The 21,721-nt window shown below is 44.3% G+C and overlaps 1 protein-coding gene across 1 annotated transcript in view; it reads right to left on the reverse strand.

Annotated features, from left to right (window-relative positions):
* LOC103167695 (calcium-activated chloride channel regulator 1-like) overlaps positions 1-21,721 on the reverse strand; it is a 50,006-nt gene that overhangs the window by 11,785 nt on the left and 16,500 nt on the right. Inside the window, exons 6-11 of the mRNA XM_029063474.1 lie at positions 19,954-20,172; positions 18,628-18,855; positions 14,552-14,729; positions 11,100-11,206; positions 5,724-5,945; positions 2,755-3,025 (exon numbers count right to left, since the gene is read on the reverse strand). Of these exons, the coding sequence (XP_028919307.1) occupies positions 2,755-3,025; positions 5,724-5,945; positions 11,100-11,206; positions 14,552-14,729; positions 18,628-18,855; positions 19,954-20,172 (1,225 nt within the window). The remainder of the gene's footprint in view (positions 1-2,754; positions 3,026-5,723; positions 5,946-11,099; positions 11,207-14,551; positions 14,730-18,627; positions 18,856-19,953; positions 20,173-21,721) is intronic.

Consider the following 21,721-nt stretch of genomic DNA (forward strand, 5'->3'; position numbering starts at 1 on the left):
TACTGTGTGCAGAGCACTGTTCTAGGCACTTGGGAGAATACAATATAACAGATTTGGTAGACGTGTTCTCTGTCCACATCCCTCCCTCCAAATCCTCAGGGCACTTAGAGTCATATCCTTTCAGTCTGTCGCTATCCATTTTTGTAATGTATTTATTATGTCTCCAGCTAAACTGTAAGCTGCTTGCGGGTAGGGAACATAATTACCAATCGTACTGTACTCTTCCTAGTGCATAGTGCAGTGTGCTACACACAGAAAATGCTCAATAAATACCACTGACGGATTGATGCAATCTATCAGCGGAGACAGACACTGAAATTACAGAAATAATAGAGTTTATAAGATGTGTAAGTGCTGTGGGTAGTTGTGAGTACCCCCTGTGCTTATGTGGCATGAAAAGACTGGAATGGCAGTCAGGGAAGATAGCGTGGGTTAATGAGAGATTTATTAGGGAAGTCCTCCTGGGAGTTATGTGATTTCGGAAGGCCTATGTGTCATCAGATAGGAAGGAGGAATTCCACACCAAAGAAAGGGCGGGAGCAAGAGGTCAGCAGAAGGACAAGGCTTAAAGTAAACTTCAACTGTTCCTGAACTTGGCTCCATATAAGACAAATTCCCTAAATGGGTGTCTTGGGTTGGCAGGGGCAAGCAGAAGAGTGTCTTTCCCCTCGTGGGGCTGGCACTGAGAGGGGCTTCACGGTCAGCCCCCAACCCCTGCTGTCTGCCGTAAGCCCAGAGTGAGCGGGGAATGTGTTTATTGTTGCACTGAACGCTCCCGAGCGCTTAGTACAGTGCTCGGCACACAGTAAGCGCTCAGTAAATACGATTGAATGAATGAGTAAATTCTGTGTCTTTGCCTATCCTCAGCTGTGGTCTTGCCTCTCCCTCTTCACTCTGTCTCAGGCCCAGGGTTAACATTCCTGGTGTTTTCTTCCTCCTCCTGCTAAGCTTGCTCATTTCCCATTGTGGCCTTACTCACCTCAGTCTTCACTGGTATTTATGGAGTGATTACTGCCTGCAGGGGACTGTATTAAATGCTTGGGAGGGTACAGTGTAACAGAGTTGGTAGACAGGTTCCCTGCCTGCAAGGAGCCCTTCCCCTCTAATCATGCTGGACTGCTGGGGGGCAGGGGCACAGAGGCTACCAGTATTCTGGTTAGAGGATCTTTTACTTTCACCTCTCCGCAGCTAAACCCTCTTCTCCTCCCTTTCCCTCTCCTCCTCCGCCTCTCCCGTCCCACCCCCTCAGCACTGTACTCGTCCGCTCGACTGTATATATCTTCATCACCCTATTTATTTTGTTTAATGAGATGTACATCACCCTGAATCTATTCATTTGCCATTGTTTTTATTAGATGTTCTTCCCCTTGACTCTAATTGCCATTGTTCTTGTCTGCCCGTCTCCCCCGATTAGACCGTAAGCCCGTCAAAGGGCAGGGACTGTCTCTATCTGTTGCCGATTTGTACATTCCAAGCGTTTAGTACAGTGCTCTGCACATAGTAAGTGCTCAGTAAATACTATTGAATGAATGAATTGTACTTACTGAGTGCTTACTGTGTGCAGAGCACTGTACTAAGTGCTCGGGAAAGTACAATATGGCAATAAAAAGAGACACTTTCCAACAGTCTACCCCTTTAGTTCACATTATATCTTTTACCTCAGAGAATTCTAATAATGATATTTATAATAATTATGGTACTGTTAAACGCTTACTGTGTGCCAAGCACAGTACTCAGCGTTGGGGTAGATACAAGTTAATCAGGTTGGACACAGTCCCTGTCCCACAAGGGGCTCATGCTCTTAATCCCCATTTTACAGATGAGGTAAGTGAGGCCCAGAGAAGTGAAGTTACTTGCCCAAAGTCACAAAACAGACATGTAGCAGAGTCAGAATCAGAACCCAGGTCTTTCTGACTCCCAGGCCTGGGCTCTAACTACTAAAGCAAGCTATCTATCAGTCATTTGCTACTCCAGCTGCTTGGCCCACCCTGTCCTTTAGTCTGTGAACATGGGTCTGTACCCTTTAAGCACTTGATAATCACCCCACCCTCAGCCCTACAGCACTTATGAATTTATCCAGAATTTATTTTCATTTATTTTCTGCCCCTCTGGACTGTAAACTCTTTGTGGGCAGGGAATGTGACATCAACTCTGTTGTATTCTCCCAAGACTGTAAGCTCACTACGGGCAGGGAATGTTTCTGTTTACCGTTGTGCTGTTCCAAACACTTAGTACAATGCTCTTTAAGCACTCAAATACTATCGACGGACTAGTAGAGTGCTCCGCACACAGTAAGGATTCAATCAATGCCATCTATCGATTTTCAGCCCTTAAGCAGGAGAAATGAGAGGATGCAGAATAGGTTAGTTTAAGAAAATAAAAGCGCAAGCTGGAGTGTTGTAGAAATAATAAAACCTAGATTTTTTTTTTTACTACATTAAACAGACTCTTGATAGTTTGTTGCTTTGGCTAGTTCTTTACTTTATAAAATAATACAGCCTGTGACTCGTGATGGCCGTCTTTTTGTGTTCACACCGTTATGATAGGAGCATTGGCTAATTTCTTAATTACTCTGATGCAGAACTCTATAAATACCTCAAGAGTAATAAATGATTTCAAGTTTTCGGAATGTAATTACAAATCATTATTTCTGAAAAGGTTACTCGCTGCCACAGATGATCAACCCAACCTCTCTAAGCAAAGGTTTCAAGATAAAGTTGCAACTGAACAGTTTCTAAGCAAATTTTTCAGTACCTGCGCCATTATCCAGAAGTTGCAAGTTGGTTACGATTCCCTTCTCAGATTCAATAATCGCAGTCACGTTGGCCTGAAGGACGGGCAGAAACCCTTGACTCACTTCCGCATAAACCACCATAGGCTTGGAGGGATCGTTCTTGTCATTATTCATGTGGGCAGTTACCGTCACTGGGGGCACATTGGAATTTGCTGCCCTGGACGTCACAGTCATTGTTAGGACCTGAGGTGAACTTTCTGAATTTTTAAGTTGGTAGGTCCAAATTCCCACCTGAAAATCAAATGCAAAGGCAGATGATATTTTTCAAGATAGGTGACATTAATATTCTAACAGGAAAAATGGAAAATGTACAGAATTTACCCCCAGATTTGAATTTTTAAGATGTTTTAAGTGGGAACTTCTTACAAATTGACTATAAGATAGGGACAGCATCCCCGCCCCAGACAAATTATCTGTCCTTTGCTTTTGAGTTGGGGAACTGGCTCCGTTTGACTGCTCCAGTGGCTTAAATCCCTCCAAATCAGATTTCCAGGGTGTTGTCAACTCCCAACAGCGGCGTGGCTCAGTGGAAAGAGCACGAGCTTGGGAGTCAGAGGTCATGGGTTCTATTCCCGGCTCCGCCACTTGTCAGCTGTGTGACTGTGGGCAAGTCACTTAACTTCTCTGTGCCTCACTTACCTCATCTGTAAAATGGGGGTGAAGACTGTGAGTCCCACGTGGGACGGCCTGATTACCCTGTATCCACCCCAGCGCTTAGAACAGTGCTCGGCACATAGTAAGCGCTTAACAAATACCATTATTATTATTATTATTACTGTGCACTTAATTTGTGCAGAGCACTATACCGAGCGCTTGGGAGAATGTGATACATCAGTAAGGTATCATTCAAAAATAAGATACATCAATAAATAGACACATTCTCTGCCCATAACGAGTTTACTGTCTAGGATCTGTATCGCCCTGCTCTCTCTAGATGGGAGAGTGGAAAAGTCACCTAAGTGGAGAGTTGGAGCTACCACTTATATATAGTGGCTTTAATAGAGCTTTGGATGTGTATAATGCCTTCATTTTTCCTCAGCACTTCTATAGCAGTGATTTCACTTTCCCCTGACAACGGCCCTGTGAAGTTGTTCCAGAAGCATCTCATTTCATAATGGAGAAAAGAGGCACAGTACGTTGGACAAAAACACACATGCTAATGGTGGAATGAGGTCTTCTGAATTATCTTGTCCAGTGGAATACCCTGTCTCCTAAATACATCTTTTCACATCCAATTCCTTCTCTCAACCTACTTCATTCCCCCCAAACTCACCCTCTTCACTCTCATTTCAACCCATATCTTATCTTATTCTTAACAAGTTCGGGCCTGGGAGGCAGAGGACCTGGGTTCCAGTCCCGGCTCCTCCGCTTGCCCGCTGGGTGAAGTTGGGCAAGTCACAACTTTTCCTTGCCTCAGGTTACTCATCTGCAAAATGGGAATTCAATGTCCACCCTCTTAGACCGTGAACCCCATGTGGGATGATGATGATGGTGGTATTTGTTAAGTGCTTACTATGAGCCAAGCACTGTTCTAAGCGCTGGGGTAGATACGAGGTTATCAGGTTGTCCCATGTGGGGTTCACCGTCTTAATCCCCATGTTACAGATGAGGTAACCGAGGCATAGAGAAGTTGTGACTTGCCCGAAGTCACACAGCTGGCAAGTAGCAGACCTAGGATTTGAACCCATGACCTCTGACTCCCAAGCCCGTGCTCTTTCCACTGTGTCCTACCTGATGAACTTGTATCTGCCCCAGTGCTTAGGACAGTGCTTGACACACGGTAAACATTTAACAAATACCGTCACTATTACATGACACGCAGTAAACATTTAACAAATACCATCACTATTACTTGACACAGTAAACATTTAACAGATACCATCACTATTACTATGATTTTTTTAACTGTTTTAGGGAATCGGCTCTGCTTAGTGGAAAGAGCCCGGGCTTGGGAGTCAGAGGTCGTGGGTTCTAATCCCGGCTCCGTCGCTTGTCAGCTGTGTGACTTTGGGCAAGTCACTTAACTTCTTTGTGCCTCAGTTCCCTCAACTGTAAAATGGGGATTAAGACTTTGAGTCCCACGTGGGACAGCCTGATCACCTTGTATCCCTCCAATGCTTAGAACAGTGCTTTGCACATAGTAAGCGCTTAACTAATACCATTATTATTATTATTATTGTTATTACGAGCCTGGGAGACAGAGGACCATTGCATCCAATCCAGGGTGTGCCCCTTGTCTTCTTTGTGACCTTGGGCACGTAACTAATTTCTGGTGTCTGTTTCCTCTCTTAATGGGAATTAAATTACCAGTTAATAATAATTCTGGAATTTGTTAAAGACTTTCTATGTGCTAAGCAATGAACTACATACTGACTCAGTTCTGATTCCTAATTAGATTTTGAGCCCCATATGGGACAGGGACTGTGTCCAGCCTGATTATTTTATATCGACCACAGCCCTTCATACGGTGTCCGGCATATGATAAGGGTTTAACGCCACAATTATTATTCACCTTACTTTCTCCCTTGATCCATTCTTCTGTGCCATCCTGCCTTCCTAGGATGGCTAGACATCTCATGGCCATCCTATAAACCTCCCCATTCTCCAGTTCCCTCAAATTCTGCCTTCAAAGAAATCTTTATTTTTAAAGGGTCGGTAGCAGGGACGACCGTAGACTAACTGATCCTGGGTGTTCCTGGTGTCTTGGTAGAATCGATGCTCAGAATGAATTCTGAATTCTGTTGACTATTCTGTCACAATTTAGATTTTAAGTTTAATGTACAAGAACTCTGAGGTTATTATTAACCTCTGTCGGTTGCTGGCACTCAATAGATGAAACAGTAAAATAATAATACACAAAATGAAGTCCTCTTTACCTCGTTTCGGAGCGAATGCATTTGGAGTCGGCGGGCAAAGTTTTCATTCTTACCTCTGCAGTGCCTGGAAGCTGGAGGCGAGCCGTTTTGACATCAGTAGCCATTGAAAAATTGTTATTTTCATATTGTTTTCCTTTGGGATCCCAAAGAAAGATGCTTGGTGCTTTTAATTCCCATGTGACCACAAAGAAGGTGTCATTTCCCACTGTGCTGTCAATAGTCACTGTGCCATTGAGCCACTGGCTAGCTGAGACTTTTAAACCGGTACTTTCAAGCTGAGTGCAAAAAGAAAGGAAATATTTAGTCCCAGTAGAGGAGATTGAACAATCACCTGGACCCCACCTACCTCACCTCGCTACTCTCCTACTACAACCCAGCTCGCACACTTCATTCCTCTAATGCTAACCTTCTCACTGTATCACTTTCTCGTCTGTTTCACCTTCTACCTCTCACCCACGTCCTGCTTCTGGCTTAGAATGCCTTCCCTCCTCCTATCAGACAGATAATTGTCCTTCCCCCACACTTGAAAGTCTTATTCAAGGCACATCTCCTCCCAGAAGACTTCCCCGACTAAGCCCTCCTCTCCTCCCACTCCCTTCTGGGTCAACCTGACTTGCTCCCTTCATCTGTCCTCCCTCCCGTCCCAGCAGCAGCACACACACACACACACATATATATATAATTTATTTATCTTCATAAATGTCTATCTCCCCCTCCAGACAGAGCTCGCTGTGGCCAGGGAATGTGTCTGTTGTTGTATCGTACTCTCCCAAGTGCTTAATACAGTGCTTTGCACACAGTAAGCGCTCAATAAATACAGTTGAATGAGTGAATGATTGAATGGAATGCCCTCCCTCTTCAAATCCGACAATCACCCTCCCCCTCTTCAAAGCCTTACTGAAGGCCTATCTCCTCCAAGAGGCCTTCCCTGACTGCGCCCTCTTCGCCTTCTCTTCCACTTACTTTTACATCACCCTGACTTGCTCCCTTTATTCATCCCCCTTCCCAGCCCCGCAACACTTATGCACATATCTCTCATTTATTTATAGTAATGCCTGTCTCCCCCTCTAAACAGAGAAGCAGCGTGGCTCAGTGGAAAGAGCACGGGCTTTGGAGTCGGAGGTCATGGGTTCGAATCCCAGCTCTGCCACCTGTCAGCTGTGTGACCGTGGGCAAGTCGCTTCACTTCTCTGGGCCTCAGTTACCTCATCTGCAAAATGGGGATTAAGACTGTGAGCCCCACGTGGGACAGCCTGATTCCCCTGTGTCTACCCCAGCGCTTAGAACAGTGCTCTGCACATAGTAAGCGCTTAACAAATACCAACATTATTATTATTATTATTATTAAACTGTAAGCTCACTGCGGACAGGGAATGTGTCTGTTATATTGTTTTACTGTACTCTCATTCATTCAATAGTATTTATTGAGCGCTTACTATGTGCAGAGCACTGTACTAAGCGCTTGGAATGTACAGTGCTCTGTACACAATAAGTGATCAATAAATAAAGTTGACTGATTGACTTTCTTTTCAAGTCTTCCGAGTCACCCTGATTTGCTCCCTTTATAATAATGTTGGTATTTGTTAAGCGCTTACTATGTGCAGAGCACTGTTCTAAGCGCTAGGGTAGATACAGGCTAATCAGGTTGTCCCACGTGAGGCTCGCAGTTAATCCCCATTTTCCAGATGAGGTAACTGAGGCACAGAGAAGTGAAGTGACTCGCCCATTGTCACACAGCTGACAAGTGGCTGAGCTGGGATTCGAACCCATGACCTTTGACTCCCAAGCCCGGCTCTTTACACTGAGCCACGCTGCTTTTTTCTCCCCTTCCTCAGCCCCAAAGCTCTTATGTACATAACCATAATTTATTTATATTAATGTCCTTCTCCCCTTCTAGAGTGTGAGGGAAGAGAAGCAGCGTGGCTCAGTGGAAAGAGCCCGGGCTTGGGAGGCCGAGGTCAGGGGTTCGAATCCCCGCTCTGCCACTTGTCAGCTGCGTGACTGTGGGCAAGTCACTTCATTTCTCTGGGCCTCAGTTACCTCATCTGGAAAATGGGGATGAAGACTGAGCCTCATGTGGGACGACCCGATTACCCCGTATCTCCCCCATCGCTTAGAACAGTGGTCTGCACATAGTAAGCGCCTAACAAATACCAACATTGTTGTGCCTAGCAACCCTGTTGGTACTGTACTCTCCCAAGCGTTTAGTACAGTCCTCTGCACACAGTGAGTGCTCAATAAATACCATCGATGGATTGACTCAAGACTGACCACACTGATCTTGGATGCGTGGAAGTAGGAGATGAGATTTGGGATTGAGGGGGCAATGACTGTTTCAGTGTTGACCTGCGCTTGCGTGGTTCTATGTTGGCTGATTTCCAGGACTTCTGAGATGGGCGGCAGGGAGTCGGTGGGTGGGACGCTTATAAATAAATAAATATCTTAAATGCCCCGATGTGAATTGTTCTCTACATATCTCTTGAGTGCTTACTGTGTGCAAAACACTGTACTAAATGCTTGGGAGAATACAACAATAAACAGACACATTCACTGCCCACAGTGAGCTTACAGTCTAGGGGACTGCAAGCTTTACCAAGATGAAGTTTAGGAACTAAGAGGGCACCAGATTGTAAGCTTGCTCTGGGCAGGGAACGTGCCTACCAATTCTGTTGTACTGTACTCTCCCAAGTGCTTAGTACAGTGCTCCGTACTCAGTCCGCGGTCAATAAATGCGATTGATATGAAAGTGATTACGGGAGGAGTATGAGGGGTTGGGGGAATCCCTGGTAGAATAGAAAGCCCTGGGAGTCAGAAGGACCAGGGTTCTAATCCTGGCTCTGCCACCTGCCTACTGTGGGTGACCTTGGGCAAGTCACTTCAGTTCTCTGGGCCTTGGTTACCTGATCTGTGAAATGGAGCTTAAGAGGGTGAGCCCCATGTAGGACAGGGACTGTGTCCAACCTTACTATCCATTCATTCAATCGTATTTATTGAGCGCTTACCGTGTGCCTAGCACTGTACTGTACTAAGCGCTTGCAAAGTACAATTTTGCAATGGATAGAGACAATCCCTACCCAACAATGGGCTCACAAGGGGAAGCAGCGTGACTCAGTGGAAAGAGCCTGGGCGTCGGAGTCAGAGGTCATGGGTTCGACTCCCAGCTCTGCCACTTGTCGGCTGTGTGACTGTGGGCAAGTCACTTCACTTCTCTGTGCCTCAGTTATCTCATCTGTAAAATGGGGATTAACTGTGAGCCTCCGTGGGACGACCTGATGACCCTGTATCTCCCCCAGCGCTTAGGACAGTGCTCGGCACGTAGTAAGCGCTTAACAAATACCAACATTATTATTAGAAGGGGGAGACAGACAACAAAACAAAATAAGTAGACAGGCACCAATGCCATCAAAATAGATAAATAGAATTATAGCTATATACACATCATTAATAAAATAGAATAATAGATACGTACAAATATACACAAGTGCTGTGGGGAGGGGAAGGGGGTAGAGTAGAGGGAGGGAGCAGGGGCAATGGGGAGGGGAGGAAGAGCAGAGGGAAAGGGAGGGCTAATTTGTACCTACCCCAGTACAGTTCTTGGCATGTAGTAAGTGCTTAACAAGTACCGCCATTATTGTTATTATATTATAATTATATAATAATTACAATTATATATTATAATAAGTATATAAGAAGCAGCATGGCCCAGTGGCAAGAGCACAGGCTTGGGAGTCAGAGGTCATGGGTTCATATCCCATAGCCACCACTTGTCTGCTGTGTGACTTTGGACAAGTCACTTAACTTCTCTGGGCCTGTTACCTCATCTGTAAAATGGGGATTGAGACTGCTTGGCACATAATACCATAATAATAATAATAATATGGTTATATATTATAATAAGTACCATTGATTAATTGCTAAACCTCTCCTGATCTCATCTGGACAAGTGGGTTTGTCTACTGAGGATTCCCAGGAGAAGTTAGTCCTTCTGGCGATATTTCACAAGGCACACGGCCAGGGGTGTGCAAACGCCTTGAGGGGTAGGCCTCTGTCTACCTATTTTATCGTACTCTTCCCACACACTGAATACATTGCTTTGCACAAAGCAAGCGCTCAATAAATTGATTGCTTACCTGGGTACTGGAAATATTGGAAAACCTTGTAATACCAAAGATTTGAGGGAGATTTGGAGGAAGGGAAGAGACCCAGGGAGTTAGCCGGGGCTGGATGTTCTTTCAAGGTTATTTTTTGGTAGGCTTATTGACAATGGGAAGCAAGTCTCTTTTAGGTGGGTGAGAAACCTAGTGAGGGTAGACCTTCATGCTGAGTTATAGTCAGTCAATCAAGTATTGAGCACTTACTGTGTGCAGAACACTGTGCTAGGCTCTTGGGAAATACAATATACTAATGAATATACACATTCCCTGCCCAAAACGATCTTAAACTCTAGAGGAAGAGCCACTTGTCCCAGACTCCCGGGAGGAGGTCCAATTCCTGTGTTTTCAACGACCATTAGGATAGTGACCACGTCTTCGAAATCAATCCATCAGTTGTGTTTTTGAGCACCTACTGTGTGCAGAGCACTATACTAAGAGAAAGAGTGTAATACAACAGAGTTGGTAGGCACGTTTGCTTCCCACAGTGAGCTTACAGTCTAGACGGGGAGACAGACAATAAAAATCCATAAATTAAGGATATTTTCATAAGTGCTGTGGGGCTGGTGGGGGGTGTGTGTGAATAAAGTGAGCAAATCTAATTTCAAAGGAGATGCAGAAGGGAGTGGGAGAAGAGAAAATGAGGGTTTAGTAAGGGAAGGCCTCTTGGAGGATCTTGACGAAGGGGAGAGTAATTATTTGTCAGATATGAAGAGGGAGGGTATGACAGGTCAGGGGCAGAATGCGGATGAGAGGTTGGCAGTGAGATGGATGAGACTGAGCTACAGTGAGTAGGTTGGCATTAGAGGAGTGAAGTGTGCAGGCTGGGTTGTAAGAAATTGGGGAGGTAAGGTAGGCCAGAGTAAGGTGACGGAGTGTTTTAAGGCCAATGCTAACAAGATTCTATCTGATGCAGAGGTGAATGGGCAATCACTGAAGGTTCTTGAGGAGTGGGGAAATATGGACTGAATGTTTTCATAGAAAAACGATCTGGGCAGCCGAGTGAACTACGGACTGGAGTGGGAAGAGGGCAGGGACTGTCTCCATCTGTTACCGATTTGTACGTTCCAAGCGCTTAGTACAGTGCTCTGCACATAGTAAGTGCTCAATAAATACTATTGAATGAAAGAGACGGGAAGCAGGGAGGTCAGCAAGGAGGCTGATAACAGTAATCAAGGCAGGATAGAGAGGATTAACGTGCAGCCAGAGAGGAGGATGATAGGGGAACAAAATTAAACTATGGGAAACCAAATGAGATATGAAAAAACAAACTCAGACCTGGATAGATTGTTGGGAGATGTTTCCGCTTCCTGAAGAAATTTTACTGAAAGCATCAATAAGGCCATTGCTGTCCAGCTTATCTGTAGCAGAAAACTGCAATCCACCTGAAATGGGAATTATCGGAGAATCAAATTATGATTTCTATAAAGTAGATATCTGCTCATTTATAAATGTATCCTCTCACTAGACCTGCTGAGTTTTTGGTCTTCATTCATTCATTCAGTCGTATTTATTAAGTGCTTACTGTGTGCAGAGCACTGTACTAAGCGCTTGGAATGTACAATTCGGCAACAAATGGAGACAATCTCTACCCAATAATGAACTGGTTTCTCTCTAATTCCTTTTTGAGAGTATATCGGGTTGGTTTGTGAGCCACTCGTGGAGAGGGATGAAGGACAAGGAAGGAAGGGACACTTACTGAAGTTTATTGCTTTTCCCCGCATGCTTCCTTTCCTGTGAGTGAATGAATGCTTGTACAACACAAAGTAATTATTCTATTGTGGTACATCAAATTTTGGATCGATCATTTTTGGCTTTGGAGCAATAAAATACTAATTTGCAGTAGAGAGCGAGTTCTGTAGCTTTAGTAAGCAATCTTCATTTGTCCCTTTCTCTCCCACCATCTACCATGTTTGAGTGCAGGGCCACTTTTTCATTATTATTTATTATTCATTATTGTTTTCTCCATCTAAACTGTAAGTGCATTGTGGACAGGGAAAGTGTCAATCGATGCTATTATATTTTACTTTCCCAAGCACTCAGTACTGCGCTCTGCCCACAGTAAATACTCAATAAATACAATTGATTTAATTGATCTACTGGATCTAGTCAAAGGGCAGACCTGAGAGGAGACATAGTGAAGATAGTTCTGTGGAGCATTTGCAGGGGTAGAACAACATTTTTCATTTTTCTCTGGCCTTATAAATTACATTCATGAGCCATAAAGTATAGATTATAAATTATTTCTTCATATTACTGTCTGTCTCCCTTTCTAGACTGTAAACTCATTGTGGACAGGGAACCTATCTACCAGCTCTGTTTCATTGTACTCTCCCAAATGCTTAGTACAGTGCTCTGCACAGAGTAAGTGCTCAGTAAATACCATTGATGGTGATGATGATGGTCTTGATGTGTGTGCGTTTGTGTGTTTGTACTCATGTGTACACACACTAAGTTGTCCTCGGTACTCAGAGAAGATGCCACCAATACCAAAGGTCACCCTTGAGTGTGTGTGTGTGTTACTGAAAACTTCAGTCACTTCAGCACGGTGCACCCCAAAATCACGCTTTCATGTTTGATTTTTAAGGCTGGTGCTGCTTTCACTTTTGCTTACTTGTCTATCGATCCTGACAAGGCTTGGTTCAAAGGGAGTGGCTCTTTGGATTTCAGTACATCGTGCTGGTCTATCCACAGCAATTAATTCCCGTATTTTTAGTTGGGATGCTCTCTATATAAGGACTACATCCTTGAAATATTTCCCATGTCTTTGCTTTCCCTATCCCAGTTTCAGTTCACTTTGCAGCAGCTGTTTGGGTTTCTGCTGCTTATTCTCCTCATGCGAACCTGGTAGCATCTTTGCGATTGGCCGCTTGTTTGTCTTCACCAGGCATCCCGCTTTAAGTGGGTGTGACATATCTTTCTGGGTTCTATCCCATCACCTGAAAGGCCTCTGGAGAAATCCAGAAGCAGCAACAACTAGTGGGTAGAACCCAGGCCTGGGAGACCGAAGGACCTGGTTCCCTGCTCCGCCACTTCAGCAGTTCACTTCACTTCTCTGTGACTCAGTTCCCTCATCTCTAAAATGGGGATTACGACTGTGAGTCCCATTTGGAACATGGCCTAGTGGATCGAGCACAGGCCTGGGAGTCAGAAGGATCCATGTTCTAATCTCGGCTTCACCACTTGTCTGCCATGTGACCTTGGACAAGTCACTTCACTTCTCTGTGCTTCAGTTACCTCGTCTGTACAGTGGGGATTAAGGCTGTGAGCCTCATGAGGGAAATGGACTGATATAGCTTATCTCTACCCCAGTGCTTAGAACAGTGCCCGGCACAGGGTAAATGCTTAACAGATGCCATTTAAAAAAAAAAAAAAGAAACCTGATTAGCTTGTAGCTCCCCCAATGCTTAATAATAGTAATAATAATTGTGGTATTTGTTCAGCACTTACTATGTGCCAAACACTGTTTTCAGCGTTGGGATAGATACAAGGTAATCAGGTCAGACACAATCCCTGTCCCAAGTGGGGTTCATAGCCTCAATTCCCATTTTACAGAGGAGGTAACTGAGGCACAGAGAAGTGAAGTGACTTGCTCAAGGTCACACAGCAAACAAGTGGCAGAAACAGGATTAGAACCCACAACATCTGACTTCCAGGCCCATACTCTTTCCACTAGGCCAAGCTACAACCCCAGTGCAGTGGCACATAGGCCTGTGCTCTTTCCACTAGGCCAGGCTGCTTCTGCTAAGCCACTCTGCTTCTCTCACACTCTCTCTGTCCCCTCCATTTCCTCTTCCCCCACAACCCATTCTCCCACCATTTCTATAATAATAATGATAATGTTGGTATTTGTTAAGCGCTTACTATGTGCAGAGCACTGTTCTAAGCGCTGGGGTAGACACAGGGGAATCAGGTTGTCCCCCACGTGGGACATTTTACAGATGAGGTAACCGAGGCACCGAGAAGTGAAGTGACTTGCCCAAAGTCACACAGCTGACAAGTGGCAGAGCTGGGATTCGAATCCATGACCTCTGACTCCAAAGCCCGTGCTCTTTCCACTGAGCCACGCTGCTTCTCACTCTCTCTTCTCTAGTCTCTCCCCCTTTCCTGTCTTTTCAACCCTGCTTCTTGGAGGCCATACATCACCCCCTTTTCCACCCCAAGTCCCCAACCACCCCCCACCCCCAATCAGAACTGGTCATTATATACACGGAAACCACCACAGTGGGGAGAACTATCACTTTCAGCTAAAGGTCAAATGAAGAATTGTAGGGTGGAAAAAAGGTTTGTCTTTTCTCAGCCCTAAATGGTGCATCAAGAGTCCTTGTGGGCCCACAGAAATTAACTGACTCCAGTTCAATCCTTGACACCTATTAGAGTAAGATATCTTGACTGTTGTTCGAGTATGGCTCAGTGGAAAGAGCCTGGGCTTCGGAGTCAGAGGTCACGGGTTCGACTCCCGGCTCTGCCACCTGTCAGCTGTGTGACCGTGGGCAAGTCACTTCACTTCTCTGTGCCTCAGTTACCTCATCTGTAAAACGGGAATTAACCGTGAGCCTCACGTGGGACGACCTGATGACCCTGTATCTACCCCAGCGCTTAGAACAGTGCTCGGCATGTAGTAAGCGCTTAACAAATGCCAACATTATTATAGCAACCATATTGATTTGGGATTCCGCTCTTAGGGTGCTGGTTTAAGATTGCATTCTAAAAGAGGGGATGTGTTTTACCTGTTAGGTTTGACAGCTTCTCTAACTCTTTGGCAGCTGAAGGTCCCAAAGCAATGGTGTGAATGATAGCTCCACTTTCTATCACTTCAGAAATGCAAGTGCCTATCTTGCCGTCCTCCCCGTCAGTTAATAGTACAATTTCGGAGCCGTAGGTGTTTGGCATTACTCGCTTAATCGCCTGTCAATAAAAAGAACCCAGATCACCAACTTCTCAGGTTCAAAATCAGCATGTACTACGATTGCTATCAAAACAATTTAAAAATAAAATTTCAACTCCGTAATCCTGATTTGCACCTTTCAGTGAATTACTTTTATTGGCCTAAATTTGAAAACGGAGGGTTCACCTATAATCATTTTAGGGGGAATAAAAATCAAAAGCAAAGTTAAAAAAACAACCAAGAATCGTGGTATTGTGATCATGAGAATTATGTTAGGCCGCAAAGAGAGAAAGAGAAGTAACTGGCCAGATGGACAGAGTTTGGGCCCTGGAGTCTGAAGTACCTGAGTTCTAATCCCAGCTCTGTCACTTGTCTACTGTGTGAATTTGGGCAAGTCACTTAACTTCTCTGTGCCTCGGTTACCTCATCTGTAAAATGGGTATTAAGACGGTGAGCCTCAAGTGGGACAGGGACTGTGCCCTACTGATAAACTTGTAAACAGCTTGGCTCAGTGGAAAGAGCACGGGCTTGGGAGTCAGAGGTTATGGGTTCGAATCCCAGCTCTGCCACTTGTCAGCTGTGTGACTGTGGGCAAGTCACTTCACTTCTCTGGGCCTCAGTTACCTCATCTGTGAAATGGGGATTAAGACTGTGAGCCTCACGAGGGACAACCCGATTACCCTGTATCTACCCCAGCGCTTAGAACAGTACTCTGCACATAGTAAGCGCTTAACAAATACCAACAGTATTATTATTATTACCCCTGGGCTTAGAAAAGTGCCTGGAACGTAGTAAGTGCTTAACAAATATCATACAAAAAAGAGGGTGGGTTTATGAGTGAAATGTGACTTCAGTAAATGTGTGGCGTGTGAGAATTGTGTGTGTGTGTGTGTGTGTGTTTAATCAGTTAATCAATTGATCAGTGGCACTTGAGTTTACCGAGTTGGTCAGGCACTGTACTAAGCACTTGGGAGGGCGCAACAAATGAAAGGCACATATTCTCTCTTCCAAGAGATTGTTTTACACTATTTTGATACACTCGATCTCTATTTATCTGTTACCAAATTGTACATTCCAAGTGCTTAGTACAGTGCTCTGCACATAGTAAATGCTCAATAAATACTATTGAATGAATGAATAAACACGTAGTATGGTATTAAAGTATGTACTGTTTCAACTACAACGATAAAAATGAATATAAATAAGAGAGAAAAGATCAGTTTAGAATGGTTCTCCTTATTTCTCCCCGAAATAATCATCTTTAAATGCCATTTTCACCGATCACAAGCAATCCTAAGAACACGTTTATCAATGTACATTTTCATTAATACTGATTGAGAGCCAGAGAGACACATGGCATTCTAGGTGTCTGTCACCTGTCTAGTCTGGAATTGCTCTTTTTGCTCTAATAATAATAATAATAATGTTGGTATTTGTTAAGCGCTTACTATGTGCAGGGCACTGTTCTAAGCGCTGGGGTATACAAGGTAATCAGGATATCCCACATGAGGCTCACAATCTTCATCCCCATTTTACAGCTGAGGTAACTGAGGCCCAGAGAAGTGAAGTGACTTGCCCACGGTCACACAGCTAACAAGTGGCAGAGCTGGGATTCGAACCCATGACCTCTGGGTCCCAAGCCCAAGCTCTTTCCACTGAGCCACGCTGCTTCCCAGTCTCTACTGAAACTGCTTTAGTAATTTGCCCAACCATTTCCTCCTGATTAATTTCAATGGTCTTTGCCCTAATCCTCGTTTTCCGTTCAGTCTGTTTCAACACTGAGGAACAACTCCCTTTTCTTAGAAACCCTCTTCTAAGCCTTTTCCTGGTTCAGTGTTCTGCACACAGTAAGGATGTAATAAATGCCATTCCTATTGACTTTCTCATCACTGTCAACACCACCTCATCCTCCTTAAGCCTCAAGCTCACGGCTTTGATGTTACGTTTTGTTCCTGTGGTTTGCCTTCCTCATTCCTGTCGTGAGTCTCTTCTGTTATTCCCGAAGGGAATGACACTGTCATCAAAACTCTCCAGTTCTTCCTCTTCCTTTACAGCTCTGCCCCTTCGCCTCCTCCCTTCTAGCAGTGCGACCTAGTGGCCCGGGGTTCTAATCCCGGCTCTGCCATTTACCTGCTGTGTGATGTCAGGCAAGTCACTTCATTTCTCTGGGCCTCAGTTACCTCATCTGTAAAATGGGGATTCAATACCTCTTGCCCCTCCTACTTAGGCTGTGAGCCCTGTGTGGGACAGGGACTGTGTCAGACGTGATTATCCTGTATCTTCTCCAGTGTTTAGAACGGTATTTGACACGTAGTAAGCGCTTAACAAACACAATTATTATTATTATTTCAAAGCAGTGGAGTTGAAAGATATCTATGTAAATGCAGGAGGATTGAGAAGGAGTGTTCAACAAGGCCTTTCTTTGGCCACCTTTTGACCACTGGAATTTCGGGGATTCTTCCAGTTTCACGGTGAGTCAGGCTTTGCCTTGGTGTTTGCGTGAAATGGGCTCTGAGCTGTGGCCTACGTATAATGCTTAAAAGTGTAAACCTATCTGCAGTAGCAATAGTAGTAACCTCCTACCATCCCCCTTGCCAAAGACTGTCCCTCCCAACCTTTCCCCTGCTCCTTCCTTAGCATGGCTTAGTGGATAAAGCCATGGTCATGGGTTCGAATCCTCGCTGGGCCAGTTGTCAGCTGTGTGACCGTGGGCAAGTCACTTAACTTCTCTGTGCCTCAGTTCCCTCATCTTTAAAATGGGGATTAACCGTGAGCCTCACGAGGGACAACCTGATGACCCTGTATCTACGCCAGCGCTTAGAACAGTGCTCTGCGCATAGCGAGCGCTTAACAAATACCAACATTATTATACAGCATGGGCCTGGGAGTCAGAAGGACCTGGGTTCTAATTCTGGTTCCACCACATGTCTGCTGTGTGATTTTAGGCAAGTCACTTCACTGCTCTGGGCTCAGTTACCTCATCTGTAAAATGGGGATTAGGAATTTGTGCCCCATGGGGGGACAGGGACTCTGTCCCACCTGATTAACTTGTAACTACTTCAGGGCTTAGAACTAGTGCTTGGCACATAGTGTTTCATAATTATTATTATTATTCCTCTAGACTGAGCTCATTATGGGCAGGTCTGTTGTGTCGCACTCTCCCAGATGCTTAGCTTTGCACACACGGTAAGCGCTCAATAAATACCGTTGATTGATTGATTGATTCTGCCCAGGCATCTACAGCTCCAGGGTTTCAGAGGCTCCCGGACCCTTCTACATCCTCTGGCCCCCGATTTTCTCCCCATCCTGCCTTTCCCTGCTCATTGGCAAGAACATCCCCAAGGCAGGACAGGGTAATGAGTAGAAGGAGAAAAGCCACACAGCTCCAGTGCTCCGCCAGAAGGGCTGATTTCTGCTTGTACTGTACTCTCCCAAGTGTTCTGCACATAGTAAGCACTCAGTACGCAGCAGCAGTGAGCACTCAGTAAGAGAAGCAGCATAGTGTAGTGAATAGAATATGGGAAGTCAGAAGGTCATGGATTCTAGTCCGGGCTCTGCCACCTGACTGCTGCGTGACCTTGGGCAAGTCACTTTACTTCTCTGGGCCTCAGTGACCTCATCTGTAAAACGGGGATTAAGACTGTGAGCCCCACATGGGACAGGGACTGTGTCCAGCCTGATTTGCTTGTATCCACCCCACAGCTTAGTATAGTTCCTGGCACAAAGTAAACACTTAATCATAACAATTGTGGTATTTGTTACTATTATTAATAAATATAACTGATTGTTTTTGTGATTGGAACATGTCCTGCTCTCCCCTCTCCTCAGCAGCCTGCCGGGCACCTGGTTGTGTCAGGGAGAGAAAAAGGTCTGATCCGGCTCTAGATAAGACTGAATTGCAAAGGTCATTTTTGGTACCGCAAATCCTTCTCTGACTCCACTGCAGATTGAAGTTCCGCCGCTAGATTTCTTGGGCAGTTTTGTGGTTAGCGTTACTCGATCATCGTGAACCGTTATTTGTTTCAGAGGATGTTGGATTTTTGCAGTAGTGTCAAATGTGACAATCCCCACTGACGATCCAATTTCAACAATTTGAAGGAGGAATACTTCTGCAGCCTGGTTCATTCGACTGAGGCGATTGCTCCCCTAAAGGTGCAAAAAAAAAAAAAAAAGACCAAACATTTTTAAAGGGCTTAAAACCAACAGCCAAGCCTTTTCAGGTGTCAAAACAGGAGAAGCAGTGTTGCCCGATGGAAAGTGCACAACCCTGGGAGTCAAAGGACCTGGGTTCTAATCCTGGTTCCACCATTTGTCTGCTGTGTGACCTTGGGCAAGCCACTTAAACTGTGCCTCAGTTTCTTCATCTGTAAAATGGGAATTAAACCCTACTCCCTCTTACTTAGCCTGTGAGCCCCATGTAGGACATGGACTGTTTCTTATATCTACTCTAGCGCTTACTACAGTGCTTGGCCCTTGGTAAGATAATCATTCATTTAATCATATTTATTGAGTGCTTACTGGCTACAGAACAATGTACTCAGTGCTTGGGAGATTCCAATACAACAATAAACAGTGACATTCCCTGCCCAAAGTGAGCATATATGTGACTAGAAGCTATGATTATCTGCTTTCCTTCCTGGTTGCATTTCCATACTCTTATTTTTCCTCCTGATTTTCTTCCTTTTAAAACTCTGGAAATTTTCACAGGAGACACAGAAACTAATGTCTACTTGTATTTTGAAGTTAACATCTTCATTGTATCTCTAGGTTTGCAAATTTAAACAATCAATTGTTCTCTTTGACTGTCTCTATCTGTTACCGATTTGTACATTCCAAGTGCTTAGTACAGTGCTCTGCACATCGTAAGCGCTCAATAAATACTACTGAATGAATGAATGAATGAATCTCAGGCTTCAAATACCTCACGAAGCCTCTATGGGCAGGGATTAAGTATAGTCCACGCTACTCTCCTGTACAATATTGTACTCTCTGAAGTGCTCCGCACAGAATAAGGACTCAAGAATTACTATTGATTCGTTATTATTCGTTTGGGTTTTTTTCCCGTTACGGTTTGGTGTTCTAAGCAGCTGTACCTCTTTTGATATCTCCCTCTCCCACCTCCCACCCGCCTTATCCTACTCTCCCATCACATTCCTTGAAAAAAAGGCCCAAAGATATTCCTTTACTCTTATTCCACTGGGTTAATATTTTGCAAGTGAAAAGTTATAAAGCATTCAATCTTACCCCCATGCTTTGAGATTTGTCAAGAACTAAGCAGACCACTCTATCTCTGGCCTGTAGCAATGAGAAGGTAGGTAGAGGTGGCTTCTCTTTCATGGGACTAGTGTTCTGAAAGTCGGTAGAGTTCATGATAATATCCCAGGTGCTTCTGTATTTGCATATCTTATTTTGCATATTTGGAGCTTCAGTGTTATGGGTTTTACTGTTACAGAATCCAACCACCTAAAACAAACAAATAAAATCAGTGACAACAGAAAAATAGATGTTGCGGAGCAGAAATAGGAAGGGAAAGCTGCCAACTGGGCAACTAATATCTTGGAGTTGGAAGGACCTGGGTTCTAATCCCAGCTCTGCCACTTGTCTGCTGTGTGACTGTGGGCAAGTCACTGAACTCTTCTGTGCCTCAGTTACCTCATCTGTAAAAAATGGGGATTAAAAAACTGTGAGCCCACGTGGGACAACCTGATCACCCTGGATCTACCCCAGCGCTTAGAACAGTGCTCTGCACATAGTAAGCGCTTAACAAATACCAACATTATTATTATTATTACAATGCAGAAAACAGACACATTCCCTGCCCTCAATGGGTTTACAGTCTAGAGGGACGGTGTCCAACCTGATTTGCTTGTATCTACTCCAGCGATCGGAACAGTGCTTGACACATAGTAAGCACTAACAAATACCATCCTTATTATTCATTCATTCACTCAGTCATAGTTAATGAGCGCTTATTCATTCATTCAATAGTATTTATTGAGCACTTACTATGTGCAGAGCACTGTACTAAGCGCTTGGAATGTACAATTTGGATTACTGTGTGCAGAGGACCGTACTAAGCGCTTGGAAAGTACAATTCAGCAACAGAGAGAGACAATCCCTGCCCACAACAGGCTCACAGTCTACAAGGGGGGAGACAGACATCCAAACAAACAGGCATCAATAACATCAATATAAATGGATAGAATTATAAATATATACACATTAAAAGAAGTAAACAGGCAATTATTATTAATGATGGCAGAACAAACTTTAAAGGAATTACAAGTTCTGTCCTCACAAACATCACTTCAAAAGAGTCTCATTAATATTTCATTCACTCTGTTTAACAAGAATGGTGTCTATATTGATTAACTGATTAACCTTCATGACTGTAAGGGTACAGTATCTACCAACTCTATGGTATTGTACTCTTCCAAGAGCACAGTGTAGTACAAACACTTAGTACAAGAGCTCAATAAATACTATTGATTTATTAATCGATTAATAATAATAATAATGTTGGTATTTGTTAAGCGCTTAATATGTGCAGAGCACTGTTCTCAGCCCTGGGGTAGACACAGGGGAATCAGGTTGTCCCACGTGGGGCTCATAGTCTTAATCCCCATTTTACAGATGAGGTAACTGAGGCACAGAGAAGCGAAGTGACTTGCCCACAGTCACACAGCTGACAAGTGGCAGAGCTGGGATTCGAACCCATAACATCTGACTCCAAAGCCCGGGCTCTTTCCACTGAGCCACGATTACATTTCTAGAATGAGGGACTAGTTTCTCCTACTGCAGAAACATGGGGAGGAAGGGAAGAAAGATAAAAGATAAAGATTCACTCATTCAATTGTATTTATTTAGCGCTTACTGTGTGCAGAGCACTGTACTAAGTGTTTGGAAAGTACAATTTGGCAACAGAGACAATCTCTACCCAACAACTGGCTCACAGTCTAGAAGATGATCCAGTAGTGGCTGTTCTCAGAGTATCTACCAACTCTATTGCATT

This window comes from Ornithorhynchus anatinus, chromosome 4, assembly GCF_004115215.2.
Source record: "Ornithorhynchus anatinus isolate Pmale09 chromosome 4, mOrnAna1.pri.v4, whole genome shotgun sequence".
NCBI classification, from domain to species: domain Eukaryota; kingdom Metazoa; phylum Chordata; class Mammalia; order Monotremata; family Ornithorhynchidae; genus Ornithorhynchus; species Ornithorhynchus anatinus.